Genomic DNA, 18,435 nt, shown 5'->3' on the forward strand with positions numbered 1-18,435 from the left:
TAGCTGAGCTGGTTAAACTGTAGTAGGGTCCACATAGATACTAGTCATGCTGGTGTAGTCTTTAGCTGAGCTGGTTAAACTGTAGTAGGGTCCACATAGATACTAGTCATGCTGGTGTAGTCTATAGCTGAGCTGGTTAAACTGTAGTAGGGTCCACATAGATACTAGTCATGCTGGTGTAGTCTATAGCTGAGCTGGTTAAACTGTAGTAGGGTCCACATAGATACTAGTCATGCTGGTGGTGATGGTCCCCAGATGTGATGATTCATTCTGCTCTGTTTTCATGTACAATGATTTGATTGATTTGATCTTCAGAAGATGTTGTGAATTACAATTCAATGCATTCATATTTTTTTAAGTGCAATGTTTTAATCTTATATATTCACATTAATCATGATGTATGCTGTTAATGTATTTTGGTTGTCATTCAGAACCATTGAAATGTTTTCTCAATTGGTTCTCTGTCTCAATGTAATTTTCCTCAGTATCATGGAACAGGTAGTGTTACTTACTTGCTAATTGAACTATATGGGCCGGTTTCCCGGACACAGATGAAGCCTAGTCCTAGACTAAAAAGCATGTTCAATGGAGATGTCCGGGAAACCGGCCCTAAATTTGGCATCTTTTATTCTCCCGTACTGCTCAGTCAAGCAACATTAAAGCTGTCCAGCAGGTGGTGCTATTAACCAAACAATAAAACCAGCAGATATCTTGACTTGTCACTCAGTATATCAGTAATGTTCAGAATTGTACTTTAATATCATTGGAGATTGATGGTCTTTTTAATCCACTACCAAGAGTCAGGAACAGATGAAGTTAGGTCTGCTGCTGTTCAGTTATTAAATATGATTCATGGTGATGGGAAATAAAAAATCCATCTAGTTGTAGTTTTCCTTTGCTATTTATTCCAAGGTGTGTCTTTAACTTGTAAATGGATTGTGTTGAAGCTGGCATGTGGTGTGGATGATAGAATAGAGTGAATAGAGGGGAGAAGAGAGGAGGAGAGGAGAACATCATATAGAAGACAGATAAGATAGAGAGACAATTCATACCCAGGGGAGTTACTGACTCTGGCCCAAATGACACCCTGTTCCCTACGTAGTGCACTAGGCTACTCCTGACCAGATCAAAAGTAGTGCACTACATAGGGAATAGGGTGGAGATTGGAGATTGGAGATTTGCTCACTGCCATTAGAATATTAGAATATCATACTGGAATGTTAGTGGTTGCCTCGTTAGAATATCATTGTAATGTTAGTGGTTGCCTCGTTAAAATATTAGAATATCATACTGGAGTATTATTGGTTGCCTCAGTAGAATATCATACTGTAATGTTATTGGTTGCCTCGTTAGAATATCATACTGTAATGTTAGTGGTTGCCTCATTAGAATATCATACTGTAATGTTAGTGGTTGCCTCATTAGAATATCATACTGTAATGTTAGTGGATGCCTCGTTAGAATATCATACTGTAATGTTAGTGGTTGCCTCATTAGAATATCATACTGTAATGTTAGTGGTTGCCTCATTAGAATATCATACTGTAATGTTAGTGGTTGCCTCATTAGAATATCATACTGTAATGTTAGTGGATGCCTCGTTAGAATATTATACTGTAATGTTAGTGGTTGCCTCATTAGAATATCATACTGTAATGTTATTGGTTGCCTCGTTAGAATATTATACTGTAATGTTAGTGGTTGCCTCATTAGAATATCATACTGTAATGTTAGTGGTTGCCTCATTAGAATATCATACTGTAATGTTAGTGGTTGCCTCATTAGAATATCATACTGTAATGTTAGTGGTTGCCTCATTAGAATATCATACTGTTATGTTAGTGGTTGCCTCATTAGAACATCATACTGTAAAGTTAGTGGTTGCCTCATTAGAATATCATACTGTAATGTTAGTGGTTGCCTCATTAGAATATCATACTGTAACATTAGTGGTTGCCTCATTAGAATATCATACTGTAATGTTACAGTGAGGGGAAAAATATTTGATCCCCTGCTGATTTTGTACGTTTGCAAACTGACAAAGAAATGATCAGTCTATAATTTTTATGGTAGGTTTATTTGAACAGTGAGAGACAGAATAACAACAAAAAAATCCAGAAAAACGCATTTCAAAAATGTTATAAATTGATTTGCATTTTAATGAGGGAAATAAGTATTTGACCCCTCTGCAAAACATGACTTAGTACTTGGTGGCAAAACCCTTGTTGGCAATCACAGAGGTCAGACGTTTCTTGTAGTTGGCCACCAGGTTTGTACACATCTCAGGAGGGATTTTGTCCCACTCCTTTTTGCAGATCTTCTCCAAGTCATTAAGGTTTCGAGGCTGACGTTTGGCAACTCGAACCTTCAGCTCCCTCCACAGATTTTCTATGGGATTAAGGTCTGGAGACTGGGTAGGCCACTCCAGGACCTTAATGTGCTTCTTCTTGAGCCACTCCTTTGTTGCCCGGGCGGTGTGTTTGGGATCATTGTCATGCAGAAAGACCCAGCCACGTTTCATCTTCAATGCCCTTGATGATGGAAGGAGGTTGTCACTCAAAATCTCACGATACATGGCCCCATTCATTCTTTCCTTTACACGGATCAGTCGTCCTGGTCCCTTTGCAGAAAAACGGCCCCAAAGCATGATGTTTCCACCCCCATGCTTCACAGTAGGTATGGTGTTCTTTGGATGCAACTCAGCATTCTTTGTCCTCCAAGCACGACGAGTTGAGTTTTTACCAAAAAGTTATATTTTGGTTTCATCTGACCATATGACATTCTCCCAATCCTCTTCTGGATCATCCAAATGCACTCTAGCAAACTTCAGACGGGCCTGGACATGTACTGGCTTAAGCAGGGGGACACGTCTGGCACTGCAGGATTTGAGTCCCTGGCAGCGTAGTGTGTTACTGATGGTAGGCTTTGTTACTTTGGTCCCAGCTCTCTGCAGGTCATTCACTAGGTCCCCCGTGTGGTTCTGGGATTTTTGCTCACCGTTCTTGTGATCATTTTGACCCCACGGGGTGAGATCTTGCGTGGAGCCCCAGATCGAGGGAGATTATCAGTGGTCTTGTATGTCTTCCATTTCCTAATAATTGCTCCCACAGTTGATTTCTTCAAACCAAGCTGCTTACCTATTGCAGATTCAGTCTTCCCAGCCTGGTGCAGGTCTACAATTTTTTTTCTGGTGTCCTTTGACAGCTCTTTGGTCTTGGCCATAGTGGAGTTTGGAGTGTGACTGTTTGAGGTTGTGGACAGGTGTCTTTTATACTGATAACAAGTTCAAACAGGTGCCATTAATACAGGTAACGAGTGGAGGACAGAGGAGCCTCTTAAAGAAGAAGTTACAGGTCTGTGAGAGCTAGAAATCTTGCTTGTTTGTAGGTGACCAAATACTTATTTTCCACCATAATTTGCAAATAAATTCATAAAAAATCCTACAATGTGATTTTCTGGATTTTTTTATTCTCAATTTGTCTGTCATAGTTGACGTGTAACTATGATGAAAATTACAGGCCTCTCATCTTTTTAAGTGGGAGAACTTGCACAATTGGTGGCTGACTAAATACTTTTTTTCCCCACTGTATATGTGGATTCTTGAGCAGGGGGACCTTGCAGGCGCTGCAGAATTTCAATACTTCACGGCGTAGTGTGTTACCAATAGTTTTCTTGGTGATTATGGTCCCAGCTGCCTTGAGATCATTGACAAGATCCTCCCGTGTAGTTCAGGGCTGATTCCTCACCGTTCTCATGATCATTGCAACTCCACGAGGTGAGATCTTGCATGGAGCCCCAGGCCGAGGGAGACTGACAGTTCTTTTGTGTTTCTTCCATTTGCGAATAATCACACCAACTGTTGTCACCTTCTCACCAAGCTGCTTGGCGATGGTCTTGTAGCCCATTCCAGCCTCGTGTAGGTCTACAATCTTGTCCCTGACATCCTTGGAGAGCTCTTTGGTCTTGGCCATGGTGGAGAGTTTGGAATCTGATTGATTGTTTGCTTCTGTGGACAGGTGTCTTTTATACAGGTAACAAACTGAGATTAGGAGAACTCCCTTTAAGAGTGTGCTCCTAATCTCAGCTCGTTACCTGTATAAAAGACACCTGGGAGCCAGAAATCCTTCTGATTTGAGAGGGGATCAAATACTTTTTTTCCCTCACTGTAGTGGTTGCGTCCCCCCTTTTTCTTCTGTTGTTTTCCCTCAGTGTTCCTTATTGAAAATCAATTAACAATTCACCCCCCAAAAAAAAAATCTTATTACGGTTTTGTTTTAATCACTTTGGTACTATTTTCACAAGCAGGTGGTACATTTTCACAACTCTTAGTATAAAATTCCTAGCTGGTCACGCTTGTTACGCAGCCAGTCTTTCATTCAAAACCTGTCATTGTGCATTCATTTGGATTGGAAACATCTCTCACCACACAACCATTGATTCAAAATATAAATGTAATGAGAGCATTGGTTTAATCACCAAAACAACTTAATACTACTCAATTGAAAATATATCATTAACTACCAGTTAATCCAGTAGCAATCACTGCAAGATAATTGTTTCAAATAACCCTTAGAAGTGCTGAAATTAATATGCTACAGTACTGTACATTACAGTTTACATTAGGTAATACACTTACATTACCCAACAACATTGACAAACTATCATTTCCATGATTTCTATCCAATGTGTAATCAAAGGTGTGATCAATGATGACATCCTCTACAATCATTCATGGGGATTTTTATTTTATTTTTCTGATATAATTGCAACATACAGTACTGTCTGTAATTAGATGTAAGACATTTAAATGAAACATTACATGAATGAAAATAAAATAATGTTTAGCACGCATTAATTTGCATCAAGCCTATCTAGAGCATTTGGCCATAAATTCTCATCCACATCAGTAAATGTCCTCATTGTTCAGGCACCGCTGGAGAAACCTTTCGGCATGTTAAATCAAAGCTTGACATTGGTCTGCATTGATGTCATCACATGCCTCTTCTATGGCCAGAAGGAGGGTGGCACGCTCATGGGGATGGCGATCGTACACCTTCCACCTCCATGATGAAAAAAATAATTTAATAAGGTTGAGGAAGGAGAGTACCGGGGCTGGTATAGGGTCACGAATCAGGGAGGGACCTGAAACCATGCCTGAACCACCTCTGAATGGTGGAACCTGACATTGTCCCACACAATGACATAGGTGACCCCTTCACCTTGACAGGCCTGCTCAATTTCATTGAGAAACACAATGAGGTGTGCAGCGTGGTAGGATCCAAGTAATGGTCTACGTCCTACCACACCATCTTCAGAGATAGCTGCTGCACTTGGAAATGTTTCCCTCGCGTTGTCCAGGCACTTGGACGGACGCCCGTTGGCAGATGAGGTTCCGCCCACGGCGCCAAGTTTTGGCCAGGTTGAAGCCCGCTTCATCAACAAAGATATACTAGTGATGGTTCACAGCAGCATCACGCACCATCACCCTCTAAAAATATATTTTGGTTAGTTCTTTTTACAGTATAGTTCCATTATGATATTGTGAAGTAGCATGTTCATTAATAGCAACAGTAATACAGTATATAGTGCTGTACCTGAACATACTCGACCCACAGTTGTTTCTCTCAGAAGGCTCCAGGTAAATGTGTTTCATAGATACCTGGTGCCTCTTCCAAAAGGCTGGTGATTGTTGGTAGGCTGATGGATGCCACATTGGCAAAGGTGTCATCATTCTCCTCAATGGCCTGCTTTATTTCAGACAGACGTATGTCATTCCTGGCCCTCACCATTTCCACCACTGCCCACTCCTGCTGGTCGGTCAGCACACGACCACCACCATGGGGTCTTCTGTCAATTCTGAGGGTAGAACAGAGTATACTGTAAATAGATCATACTGGAAGAATACTGGAACAAGTTATGTGAATTTACATGCATTACAACATGTAATTTATTGTAAATGTAATGGTAAAGCATAGTGCATATCCTTCAGACTTACCGGTTTTCTTGGAGAAAATGTTCTCATGATCTTATTGACAGTTGATCTTTTCAGATTGGGGTGAACTAATCTGGCAGCCTCTGCCATGGTAAGGCCTCTGTTTACCACATGGTCAACGACGATGGCCCTGACTTCATTAGACACAACAGTTCCCTGCCGTCTGTCTCCCTCTCTCTGATGTCCACATCTTTGACCTCTTTAATGGGGCCCATGCCCTCCTCTCTGATTGGCCCCTTGTCCACGAGCTCTTTGATTTCTTCCTCTCCCTTGCTGTCTATCCTGCTCCATGTTGAAAGAAATGTTCATAAACATCCTTTTATATGGTGACCAATTGTGGTTCCCACTATGTGGAATCAATTAGCAATAATGAGCAGTCATTATGTATGGTTATCATGTATCATACATGTAATCTAGATGTTTATACTTTACAAACACATTTTATTTCTGTAGTTCTCAAAATACTTATATAGTAGACAAACCAGTTTAAAATCTATAGTTTTACCAAACGGTTACGTGATTAACCATTAAGCGCAGTTAGATTAAGTGATGGTCAAATGTATTTAAACAAATGAGAAGAGAATCATATGAAAAGTATTGTGAGCATTGCATTGTGAAAGGCATTTACTTTATATGAAAGGTATTTCTAGATGAAACATTGATTAGGTTTGGTGAAAATGTTTCTGTGTGGTTTTGTGTTTTGTACTTAGTCAATTGAAAATGTGCTTCAAGTTTTGAAGAAAAAAGTAACATCCTTTTTAACGATCTGTGATGAGTTTTGTTCTAAGAGTTGTGAAATTTTACCACACACTTGTGAAAATAGTACCAAGACAACACTGGGGAACAGGTTGTCTGGAATCCAGTAACAGTGGAAATTGACCCCCTCCTCTCTCTCTGTGAGTTATCAGTGCTCTGTACAGGCAGAAGTTAGTAAATATGAGACAATCTTTACTGAACTGATCGGGTACATTGAGAGAATACTCACTGAGGTGAAAAGGTTGATTAGAGGCCAGGAGAAGACTGCAGTGAGACAGGTTAAAGGACTCCTGGAGCAACTGGAGCAGGAGATAGCTGAGCTGAGGAAGAGAAGCACTGAGCTGGAGCAGCTCTCACACACAGAGGATCACATCCATTTCCTCCAGGTAACTAAACTGCCTTGTTACATGTGATATGAAGTTGCATTTTTAATAATGACAGAATTCCTAATGTCTCCTTAGCTGAAGACCAAAGAATAGTTGTCCCTCTGTAAGTGATATTCAAACACCCTCTCAAAGACAACATACATGTTCTTTCTTTTACTTATTGGGTTTTGTTGTTCATCAGTCAGACATCCTCCAGCTGACATTGGATCTGAATACAGCTTATCCAGAACTCAGCCTGTCTGAGGGAAACAGGAAGGTGACAGCCACTGATAAAGCTCAGCCCTATCCTGACTACTGGAGACAGGTGCTGTGTAGAGAGGGCCTGTCTGGAGTCTGCTACTGGGAGGTAGAGTGGAGCGGTGGATGGGTTGAAATAGTAGTGTCATATAAAGGGATCATCAGGAAAGGAAAGGTCCCAGAGTCTACATTTCTAGGTAACAGTCAGTCCTGGACTTTGGAGTGCTATCCCCCCATTGTAGGTTTTGGCACAATTCTAATAAAACAGAAATATCTGTCCCCTGCTCCTCCAGAGTAGGAGTGTACCTGGATCACAAGGCAGGTACTCTGTCCTTCTACAGTGTCTCTGATACAATGACCCTCCTCCACAGAGTTCAGACCACATTCACTCAGCCCCTCTATCCTGGGTTTTGGATTGGTACAAAATCATATCTCAATAATTACCAGTAGACACAAATGATTTCAACCATTTCAGACATATTGATGGAGAGCTTCTGGGTTATTAACAGTCTTCCAGTAGGCCTATGATCTGGTTCAATTCCCCTTTTTTAACATTATTGTAAGAAAATACATCTTTAGACATAGCACATTGTTTGTAGCCTGGTCCCAGATCTGTTAGTGGTCTTGCTAAACAGATGGCATGATAGCACATACAGACTGACACTCAGGCTTCAGACTTTTACTGTCTACCTGATCACCTCTTGGCTGTTGCAATCCTCTGTAAATGTGTCTCTTTTTCTCTTGATGTAAACTGTAGTAGTGGCAAACCAGTCAAATCATAAACTGGGATCATTGTTGATCCATTTATGATCAGATGAGAATATTTAAATCACCCATGTCCATGTATGAATCCAAACAATTCTGTATTCTGAATCAATTACTGAATCAATGTGATCTTTCAATATAAAAGTCAAAATCATGACATTGGAATTGCTCTGTTATTGAATTGATTGACACAATGAATCAGCTATTTCCAGTCATCTATGTAGCAGTATATCCACAGGGGGAGGAAGTGCAGGGAGATGCCTCTGATATGACTGGGTGTCAGGTGGAAGGAGATCACAGAGCCTGGAACAGAGAAGAGAGGAAGACTGGGAAGAGAAAGAAGCATTCATTTGGTTCAAACGTCTCTTGTCTGTCACTAATACACCAGTAGGGGGCAGGTACACCAGAAGGGTGTGTGTGTGTGTGTGTGTGTGTGTGTGTGTCTTTCTCTGTGTGTGTTTGTGTGTGTATCTGTGCTGTGTGTGTGTGTGTGTGTGCTTACTGATGACTCTGGCGGAGGAGAAGGGTGTTTTCTCCATGGACAGGTAGCAGGAGGTGACACACTCCATGAGAGGGGCCAGCAGCAGCAGAGGTAGGATGCTGATGACGTTCATGGCACCGATGGGCAGGAGGAAGCTGTTCAGGTGCAGGTTAGAGTTCATGGTCTGAATGTAGTAACCTGATGGAATCTGTGGGAGAGGTCAGGGTAACAACAGATTCTAGGACAACTTTATTGAGCATAAATAAACATGATAGATTTGCCAGTTTTACCCCCAACATCTGAAAAATAATGTATTTGGACTTTCCACTGAAAACAAACAATGACCTGAAAATGTTCTAAAAATCAATGAATGAATGGAACCATTTATTTGTCTCTACAGTTTGAAGGAAGTTTCTAACTAGCATTAGCGCTATGAAGTCTATAGTACCTGCTAGCATGCCATAGACTTCCAGTCATTGCGCTAACGCTAGTTGGCATTGGCTCCCAAAACGACCTCTAACTTCCTTCATACAGGATGCAGAGACATTAAAATGGTGTCCATGAGTTCATCTGACTCTGGGGAAATAGATAAAGGGCTTCATTGACTAAATCCCGAAGAATCCCTTTCAATTGAGTTTTTCAGTGATTGCAATTATTAATTGTTGCATTTACATTTACATTGTAATCATTTAGCAGACACTCTTATCCAGAGCGACTTTCAATTATTGCAAAATGTGAATCACAATAAAAAAAATGGTATAGAAAAGTATTTAGTATTTTGAAAAGTTTAGTTCAGCCCAGTGTGATTCAAATGACTAAATACTCAGAAGTCATTAAAATACGTATTTCAAATAGATGTAAGAGAAATACTGAACATCTCTGGCTACTACCCAACACTCTGTTACACTTCCTTATCAAAGAAAACACACCCCCTCTACATACAGAGTACACAGTCAAGTAGGAAGCCCCTCCCTGTCCTCTGGTGTAGAGTTCCATGAAACACAAAGTCATCTTTGACACTGCCATTGCTTAACCTACGGGAGAGAGCACCAAAATGGCAGAGAATCAGGAACTGTTCTGTTGCTCCATCTGTCTGGATCTACTGAAGGATCCAGTGACTACTGCCTGTGGACACAGCTACTGTATGGGCTGTATTAAAGAAAGCTGGGATCAGGATGATCTGAAAGGTGTCTACAGCTGTCCACAGTGCAGACAGACCTTTACCCCAAGGCCTGTTCTGAACAGAAGCACTGTGTTGGCTGAAGTGGTGGAGAAACTGAAGAAGACAAGACTCCAGGCTGCTCCCCCTCCTGCTCTGTGCTATGCTGGACCTGGAGATGTGGCGTGTGATTTCTGCACTGGGACCAGAAAGCAGAAAGCTCTCATGTCCTGTCTGGTGTGTCTTGCCTCTTACTGTGAGACTCACCTCCAACCTCACTATGAATTTCCTGCTTTCAAGAAGCACAAGCTGGTCAAAGCCACCGCACAACTACAGGAGAAGATCTGCTCTCATCATGACAAACTGCTGGAGATTTACTGTCGTACCGATCAGCAGTGTATCTGTTATCTGTGTACAATGGATGAACATAAAGGCCATGATACAGTGTCAGCTGCAGCAGAGAGGACTGAGAAACAGGTAAGACCAGAACTTCTTGTTGGTGACTGTCTGATAAACAAATAATTAAAGATACAGTAGGAACTAAGTCTGTTTGAATATGAGATCATTCAAATGAAATCGATCCTACAAACCTGGAGTATATTGAGTTTGCTCCAAATGTTTCACCATTTTCTAAAGTCAAACAACATTATCATTCTGAATGACCTTTTATGAGTCCAAAGTTCAGCCTCAACCCCTTGATACATGCACGCCTACCATAAAAACTATAATCATTCACATAACAACATAATAATATAATGTCACACAGACAGTTCCTCAACATTTTAATCCCTATCTTCTATGGGCCCTATGTCACATTACTATACTATTGATCTACTGGACAAATAAAGCTTGATAGCTCATTGAAGAGTGATTCTCCACAGAGGCAGCTGGGGATGAGTCAGCAGAAGGTCCAGCAGAGATTCCAGGAGAGAGAGAAGGAGCTGAAGGAGCTCCAACAGGCTGTGGAGTCTCTCAAGGTGAGTATTGTTGACCAGAGGAGACACACAATTTCACTTCTCTCTTCCAGTCAGAGAGAGAGAGATGCCCCTATCCAATCCCACTGGCACCACTGTTGGGAACAGGCTGTCTTAAAGTCACAAGTGGGGCTACCTCATCACATAACCATGAGTAACCATGAGTGACTCATGTCCGCTATATATTAACAGAGCTCTCTCTCTCTCACTCTCTCTCAATTCAATTAAATGGGCTTTATTGACATGGGAAATATGTTACATTACCAAAGCAGGTTAAATAAATAATAAACAAAAGTGAAATCAATGATCAGAAATTAACAGTAAACGTTACACTCACAAACGTTTCAAAGGAATAAAAACTTTCAAATGTTATAACTCAAGTGCAAACAGAGTGAGCCATTCGCCAGACTGAGTTCTGGAGGTGAAATGGAAATGAATGAGGGAGAGTTAAGTGAGGTAGAAGGTGTGGTGAAGAGCTCAGAACCAGAGCCTGGCATCAATTGACATGATAAAGAAGAATCTGGTGCAGTAGGAGTTACATTTTTGGAGAAAGTGGATCCATACCTTTTGGCAGATTCATTTGTGGTTTCAGGGTGGGTGGGAAAGGAGTTGGGTGCAGTTGAATCAGTGAAGGTAACCTGTAGTGGACTTGTGATATTTGTTTGTGTTTCTTCTGACCAGAGGGAGTGGGCGCTCTGTGTCACGCAACTTGGGTCAAGATCTGTTTCTTGCTTTGCTCTTAGGAACAGGACACCATTGAAAGGAGTGATTTCTGGGGTAGCGTTAAGTGTAGAAGTGGAGCAATTAAGGTTGAAGACTGCTGGTGTTTGTGATTCCCGCCGTTTGGTGCAACACAGACCCGGTGTTGAGCGTGGTGAAACAGAGGAGTCACTGTCAGTCCTTTTGAGTTTTGAGTCTTTACCCGACAAAGTCATGGTAGGATATATCAGTTATTCTGTTAGAGCTTTTGTGTGCTGATTCAGGTGCAACGTTTATGGTCATGTTGCAGCAGTTTGTAGGAAGGAGATTCCAAGATGTGGGAAGTGTGCAGGAGGGCATGGGTTAGAGGATTGTGTAGTTTCGGTGGATACAAATGTATGTCAACTTTTGGGATGCCCATGTTGCTGGGGATTTGAAGTGTCCGGTGCGAGAGAGGCAGGTTGAGGTGGCTAGAGTCAGAGTAGTGCAGAAGGTGTCGTATGCTGAGACAGTGAAGAAAGTAGAGGAGGATGGGTCAAGGGTGAGAGATCCTGAGAGGATCCCTGTGAGTAGTAGATCTGTGCCAGCACAGAGGGATAGGCCAATGAGTGATATATGCTTCAGTAAAGTTAGCTTCTTAGAGTTCATAGCAATGGTTATCAACTGTACCGCAGAAATGGAACGTAAAAAAAAGAAAAAATATGTTGTGGTGGCAGCTGCAGATAAGTATTTGGGCATACAAGATTAGACTTCAGAAGAGTTACAGGGTGTGTTGAGTGGTGGTGTCCCGTCTTCCCAGGCCGTTGGCATGGTGCAGGAGCAGATAGGGTCAAAGTAGTGGAATGGGGTAGTGGGTATTTAATGAGTAGGGTTAGTTGAAAGGGTGTTTTTCTGTATTATTATAATTTCCCCTTTTCCCATTTTGTGTCACAAAGTATAATGGATTTATATTATAGTCCATCCTCCGTTTATTACTTACGAACAGACCGCAAGTAGTTGGTTAGTTTTGGTAAATATAAAAATAAAGTGGTTTTCGTGTGCTCTCGGCTGGGTGCCAAGCGGAATCCATTAAAAATTTAACTTTTCGTAGACAAGTGTTTGTTTCTTAACAAACTTCAAGGTTAAGCAGGGTTTGCTAGGGGTGGAACGCAGGGTTTGCTAGCACAGATAGTTTTGGGTGTTTCTAGTGTAGGGATGTAGGACATAATGCTAATGCAGACAAGCGCGACCAGCCGGCAGCGGGGGCTAGGACTAGGCTGGACACAATACATTTTGAACGCCTTTTTCTGATAAAACTACTTCATTGCATCCGCCATGGAGCCCAGTTTCATAATATTACCATATGTCCCAGATGCTTGCCGTAGTTTAGAAATGATAGGGCATGTTTCACCCTCCCAGCTCCTATTAGTTGTATTGAGCTCTGTGGCACCAACTCGCCTAATGAAAGTTCTATTCCCAGCCCATTGTTCTGCGTCACAATGCCAGCTTCACTATTATGGGCTGGTAATGAGACTAGCCCGTATTAACATTGTAGCTTTACCTCAGGTAACTTATTAGGTAGGTTATGACTACTTGGTGAGCAAACTCACTGTTCACCTGGGTACACCTTGTGGTGACCCACAGTGCTAGCGATGGTTAACCATATTATTTTCATAAAAAGGTGTAAAACCTAAACAGAACGCATGTCCCTGTCCTCCTTTTTTCAAGATGTGGCCGATTTAAACAGCCAGACATTTTTTAAATAAATAAATAAATAAATACATTTTTACAAAATAATTGTACGATTTATTGTTTCTAAATTGTTGCTGGGTAATTTGTTTGTTAGTAGGCATCAAATTGAGCGAATGCTGCGCAGGTTCACTGAGTTGTAAACTAAATGGATAGGTGTAGCTTATTCATTTATAGATCTGACACAGTTGCTACCTCAGATTATGAGCCTAGCAAGTGTTGTGAATGAGGTATGTAGTACCCACAGAAGGCCACAGGGAGGAGCAAGAGAGCTATAACCCATACAGTTTTTTGCTTTAAACACCCTAAACCTAACAATCAATCAAATGTGTTTATAAAGTCCTTTTTACATCAGCAGATGTCACAAAGTGCTAAACAGAAACTCTAACCCTACTTATAATCTATTTTAGCCTTAACTCTAACCCCTAACCCTAATTCTAGGGTAGGGTAGCCTAGAACACGTTTAGAAACTATTTTAGTAATAATTTTATGTTATTAAATACCATTATAGTACTAAATAGCATTTATTGTTATTTTTTAAATAAAACCTATGTAACCTTTATTAGTCATTTTATTATATGTATTATTGCAAGGCAGAACACTTGTTAAACAACATATTTGTTTTATTTTTTAAATGTGGTTTGAACTGGGTGTGACCTAGTAACCTCTATGTGAAAGTCCAGCAATTGGCATGTCATAGGTGGGGCAGGTTTGAGACTGATCTCCAGAATTAATACGAAAAATACACTTTATTTCTCAGCTGCCTCACCAATGTCTTTACGTGAATTAATAACTTTTAATTGCTAAATATTTCCAATAGATGGCTGCATAAAACCACAAAGCATCAGTTATAGGCTACAAGCATAAAATAGCATGCAACCAAAGACTATGTCCTATGATTTTCTAAAAAGGTCACTCATTACTTTACAGTTAGCTATATATCTCGTATTAGGCCTGTGTTGCTTTTGGGAGAGCAACAAAATATTAACTCTAGCAGGTATTGAACACCGGCCAAATAATCACTAGTCAAATGCGCTAACCTCAACCCTAGTAAACATGCATTATATAAAAACGTTCTTAATATCTGATATTGGGAGTAAACAGTCTCGGAATAGAAAAGACAAAACACTGCATCTTCCAGCCCGCCAATCAATTACGTCATGCAACCCTCGTGGTTAGCAAATCTACCTCAACATACCCCTCGCTTGTGCGAGAAGGCTTATTGATAATCGTTATAGTACAGAGTGCTCGCTGTCTGTCATGTGAATTTCTATCTCTAATTCAACCTAAGCTTGAATCATTACCAGAGGTTGTAAAGCTCTGGTTTTAATCATCAATGATTCAAGGTCCACAATCCACAAGTAATTATCGGTATATTTATTCATGGAGAGCGCTCTGCCGCCAAAAACACAAACATACTGGTTTTATACTTCTTGACAAACAAAGGCACTATGCTCCTCCCACCTTTAGGTGGCTTTCTTAAACAGTTCCGGCCTTCTCCTTTACCCTTGAATGTTTAGTACCCCATCTGTTAGTGGGTTGACACTACATGATAATTCTAACATTTATACTGTATTTGGGGTGAAATCCTTTAGTCATTATTCTTAAAATACAAATTAATCTAACAATCCACCCCTTTGACTAAATATTCCCGCATTCAGGATAAATGTATTTTACAAGCATGATTAATCTCAGAGATCACATCAGAACTAATAAACATTTCATCCAATTGTGGTCTTTCAGGGTCCAAATCCTCGTCATCCACCAAGCCTGGAGGATCGTTTTTCACATTCCCCTGGTCAGAGTCAGTCCATCTCTCATCATTGTTTAGATACTGCATTTCACCAACGCCTGACTCACCAATCCTCGGACACAGGGAACAAGACAACAACCACATAATACAAGAATACCCATACAAACACTGATCGCTCCTAAGATGGTGGCTGCTAGGGTTTTCCATTTACCAAATATTTCATCAAACCACCCTATCCACAATGTACTAACTTCTGAGTTCAGTTCATCCTTTACTTAGTGCAGTTAATTCTGTAAGAGCTCTGGTGACTGTCCCATCCAGTGTGGTGTTGTTAGGGATAAATATGCAACAATGGCTTATCTTTCTATAGACACCGGCCCTTTCTGCCTGATCTAGAACCAACCTCTACTAAGTTATGAGCGGGATGGCGGATAATCGCTCAGAGATCCCCTTTACTGCATCTCTAGTCTGGTCAATAAATCGTTGTTGGTTGTAATAGATATAATTAATCCAATCCACGTTTTTGTTTATTGTCACCCACCAGAAAAATGTTGTAGTAAAACTCTCCCATATTTGATTCATAGCTTTGTATTCGTCTGGAACACCCCTGGGGATGCCTATACCATCTATCCAAATTGGGCTATTTCCTTCCTGACTTATTTCTTTTTCTCCTAATTATTCTTCCTGTCACTGGTCTTTGATGACTAATTCTTACAGGCTGGACCAACAATACTGGTGCACAAGTACCCACCCATCCCTCTGGTAATGTCTGTTGAATGCTCCCTTTGTTAGTGCATGCCCACCACACATCAGTCAGAGGGATGGTTAGGTTCTTAATTTTTTTTATTTCCTTCCTTATCTAAATCAGTCACATTAATTATCTCCTTACAGCCATCAAAATCACCCAAGTTACGGGTGCCATTTCTATGTCTGTAACACTGGTATTCGCCAGGAGTTAAAGTGAATCTAGGTGGGCTGGCCGAGTATGTCAATTTTGCCAGCCCAATCCCTGTGCAATTTGGCTCTTTTTGATTGGACCCCAGGTCTAATACACAGGGAAACATTGCCTTTGGCATTGGGGCGGTCAACATTGTTGGTCGCCCAATGGAGCATGCATAACAATTGGTCTCCCCCAAGGCCCTAGCGGTGTATTTCATCCACTTTAACCAGAGATTCTCATCAGGGACCCCCTCCACTTCCCCATTGTTCCATTCTTGGAGGAGAAAATCTTTCATAGTGGATGGGTTAGTTGAATTGACTCCGTCATCCCTTGACTGATTTACTCGGTCTATTGCTGTTAGTGGATTAATGACAGTACCTGCTCCCTCTATATCTTTTGACTCCATCAAATATAATCTTAGACAAGTATCCCGTCCGTATACGTCTGCGCAAGCCCAGTAAGTTCTTTTCATGTCCTCTTTAGTGACTTTTACTATTGTTACTACCATTTCCGTGGGGATGTCGTTATACCTTCTTATCCTCCATCTGGACGTCCAGCCCCCCCCGTCTCATATCTCCGTCCCCCAGTATGTCTAAATACCTGAGCCCAGGAACAATCTGCCGAGGGAGCTGAACATAAATACAACGTGATCTTATAATCCCATGTTGCTTGCTTATCCGCTCTGATAAGATCCCTAATCCTAATTTTGAATCTTACTCCCCACCCCTCTCTGACTCCTATTTTGTAGATCACTCGCCCTTGACGGTCAGTATGTCGGGTCGCTTCCCTTTTATTTCTTAATAATGGTAAGGCCATAGCGTAATTGGTGCGAGGTGGTGGTGGATCTTGACATACCACGACTATTGCCGAGACTATGATGCAGCTCAGGGTCACCCATATTCCCAAAAACCGCCAACCCTCTCCTGTCTTGAGTCCTTCTGCTCGGTACCACCCCATACTCACACCCTAGGAACACACTACAGTGATGATAGGTCTGGGTAGGAGATCTTCGTTGACAGAGGTGACCCCCGGACCCTGTGGCCCAGTTCTGCTCGTCAACTCTGCGTGTGCTAAGCGGTGCTTGTATGTGGTCTTACCTTCTTGCAGTGGGTAACATGGACCCAGGTTCCTCTCTCTGCTATTCTAATGGCCAAGGTGGTGACCAACATAACCTGATAGGGCCCTTCCCAACAGGCCTGCTTCCAGTTTTCCTTCTAGTGACTGGATGCTCACCAGTCACCTGGTTAGATAGTGGGTCACCTTCTCCTTTAGTTCACCTGTGGGGCACAAAACCTCTGACATACGGGTGTGGTTAATAAACTATCTTCACACATGTTCAGATTAATCTAACAATTTCTGACTGCATTCTCTTTTTAGACTGTATCTAAAAAAATGTTATTTTTTTTAAAAAGTATTTTGTCCTCTCCTTCGTATATTATTTAATACAATTAGCCTCTTCCCCACTCTTGACACATAGTTCTGCTTATGTGTCAATTTTTTCCACCTTCCTAAACATTCCCTTAGGTTATTTATCAACCAAATTGCCATGCCTTTCATTTTTGAGATTGTCTTTTGCTTCTTTATTGCTCCTCCCACTTCCTTTGTCTTTATGGCGGCTAAATTCGACTTTCATTCAGTTCAGAATCAATTAGTAATCCAATCAAACAATCTCTTATCTTGTAAAAACACGTATGTTTAGTTCAACCTCTGTTCTATCCCGGCTCTCCCGGGCTTGACCTGAAGACTGATTGTTGGACATGACAATCCATATTTAGGTCACCTAAGTGTTCTGCCTAGCAACAAAGAATAAAAACCTCTATGTTCGTGATTAACCCAGTTATCTCTAATAGCCCACCAAAAAAAAAACTCATCTTTAAATCACGACCAATGTCATATCCCTCCATCTACCATTTTGGGTAACATCCCTGATATATGTATGAAAAGCTAAGACTGTTTGGGAAGAGAGCAACAACATAAACTGTTCTTCCTCCTCAGAGTTCCAAATGATTTTATCATGGGCTGCCATTGCCTTCCCATAGATAAGATCACTTAACTTCCCAGTATGTAGTGCATAATACGGTACCCAAGCTCTACAGTAGTTTATCATCTCCAAAAAGCTCATAATTTGTTTTTTTTTCAATGGTTTTTGCGCTTCAAGTATAGCAGTTTTCCTGGATGAGTTTATCATTCGCCCTTCCTGAGTTATAGCGTGTCCTAGGTAAATCACCTCGCTCTGCCAAAGTTGAAGTTTCTTTTTGCTCACTTTGTGTCCCTGTTCTGCCAGGAAGGTTAACAATTGGATTGTATCCCTCTTACATCCCTCCTGAGTGGGATTAGCCAATAGAATATCATCTACATAAACTAACATTTGGCTTCCCTCCTGAGGTTCAAACTTTCCCAAATTCCTAGTTATAGCCTGGGCAAAGATTGTAGGACTTTCCGAGTAGCCTTGAGGCATCCTAGCGTATGTCCATTTCCTTCCCTGAAAAGTAAAGCCAAACCACCCCTCACTATCCGGATGAACTGGGATACTAAAGACAGCATTAGCTACATCTATCACTGTAA

At 41.2% G+C, this 18,435-nt stretch overlaps 1 protein-coding gene across 1 annotated transcript in view; it reads left to right on the top strand.

The window, feature by feature from the left end:
* Window positions 1-9,623: 9,623 nt before the first annotated feature.
* The window catches only part of LOC123483233 (tripartite motif-containing protein 16-like), a 29,167-nt gene continuing 20,355 nt past the window's right edge, over window positions 9,624-18,435 (top strand). Inside the window, exons 1-2 of the mRNA XM_045212758.1 lie at window positions 9,624-10,253; window positions 10,658-10,753. Coding sequence (XP_045068693.1) covers window positions 9,672-10,253; window positions 10,658-10,753 — 678 coding nt within the window. The 5' untranslated portion in view covers window positions 9,624-9,671. The remainder of the gene's footprint in view (window positions 10,254-10,657; window positions 10,754-18,435) is intronic.

This window comes from Coregonus clupeaformis, unplaced genomic scaffold (genome assembly GCF_020615455.1).
Source record: "Coregonus clupeaformis isolate EN_2021a unplaced genomic scaffold, ASM2061545v1 scaf0048, whole genome shotgun sequence".
Classification (NCBI taxonomy): Eukaryota; Metazoa; Chordata; class Actinopteri; order Salmoniformes; family Salmonidae; genus Coregonus; species Coregonus clupeaformis.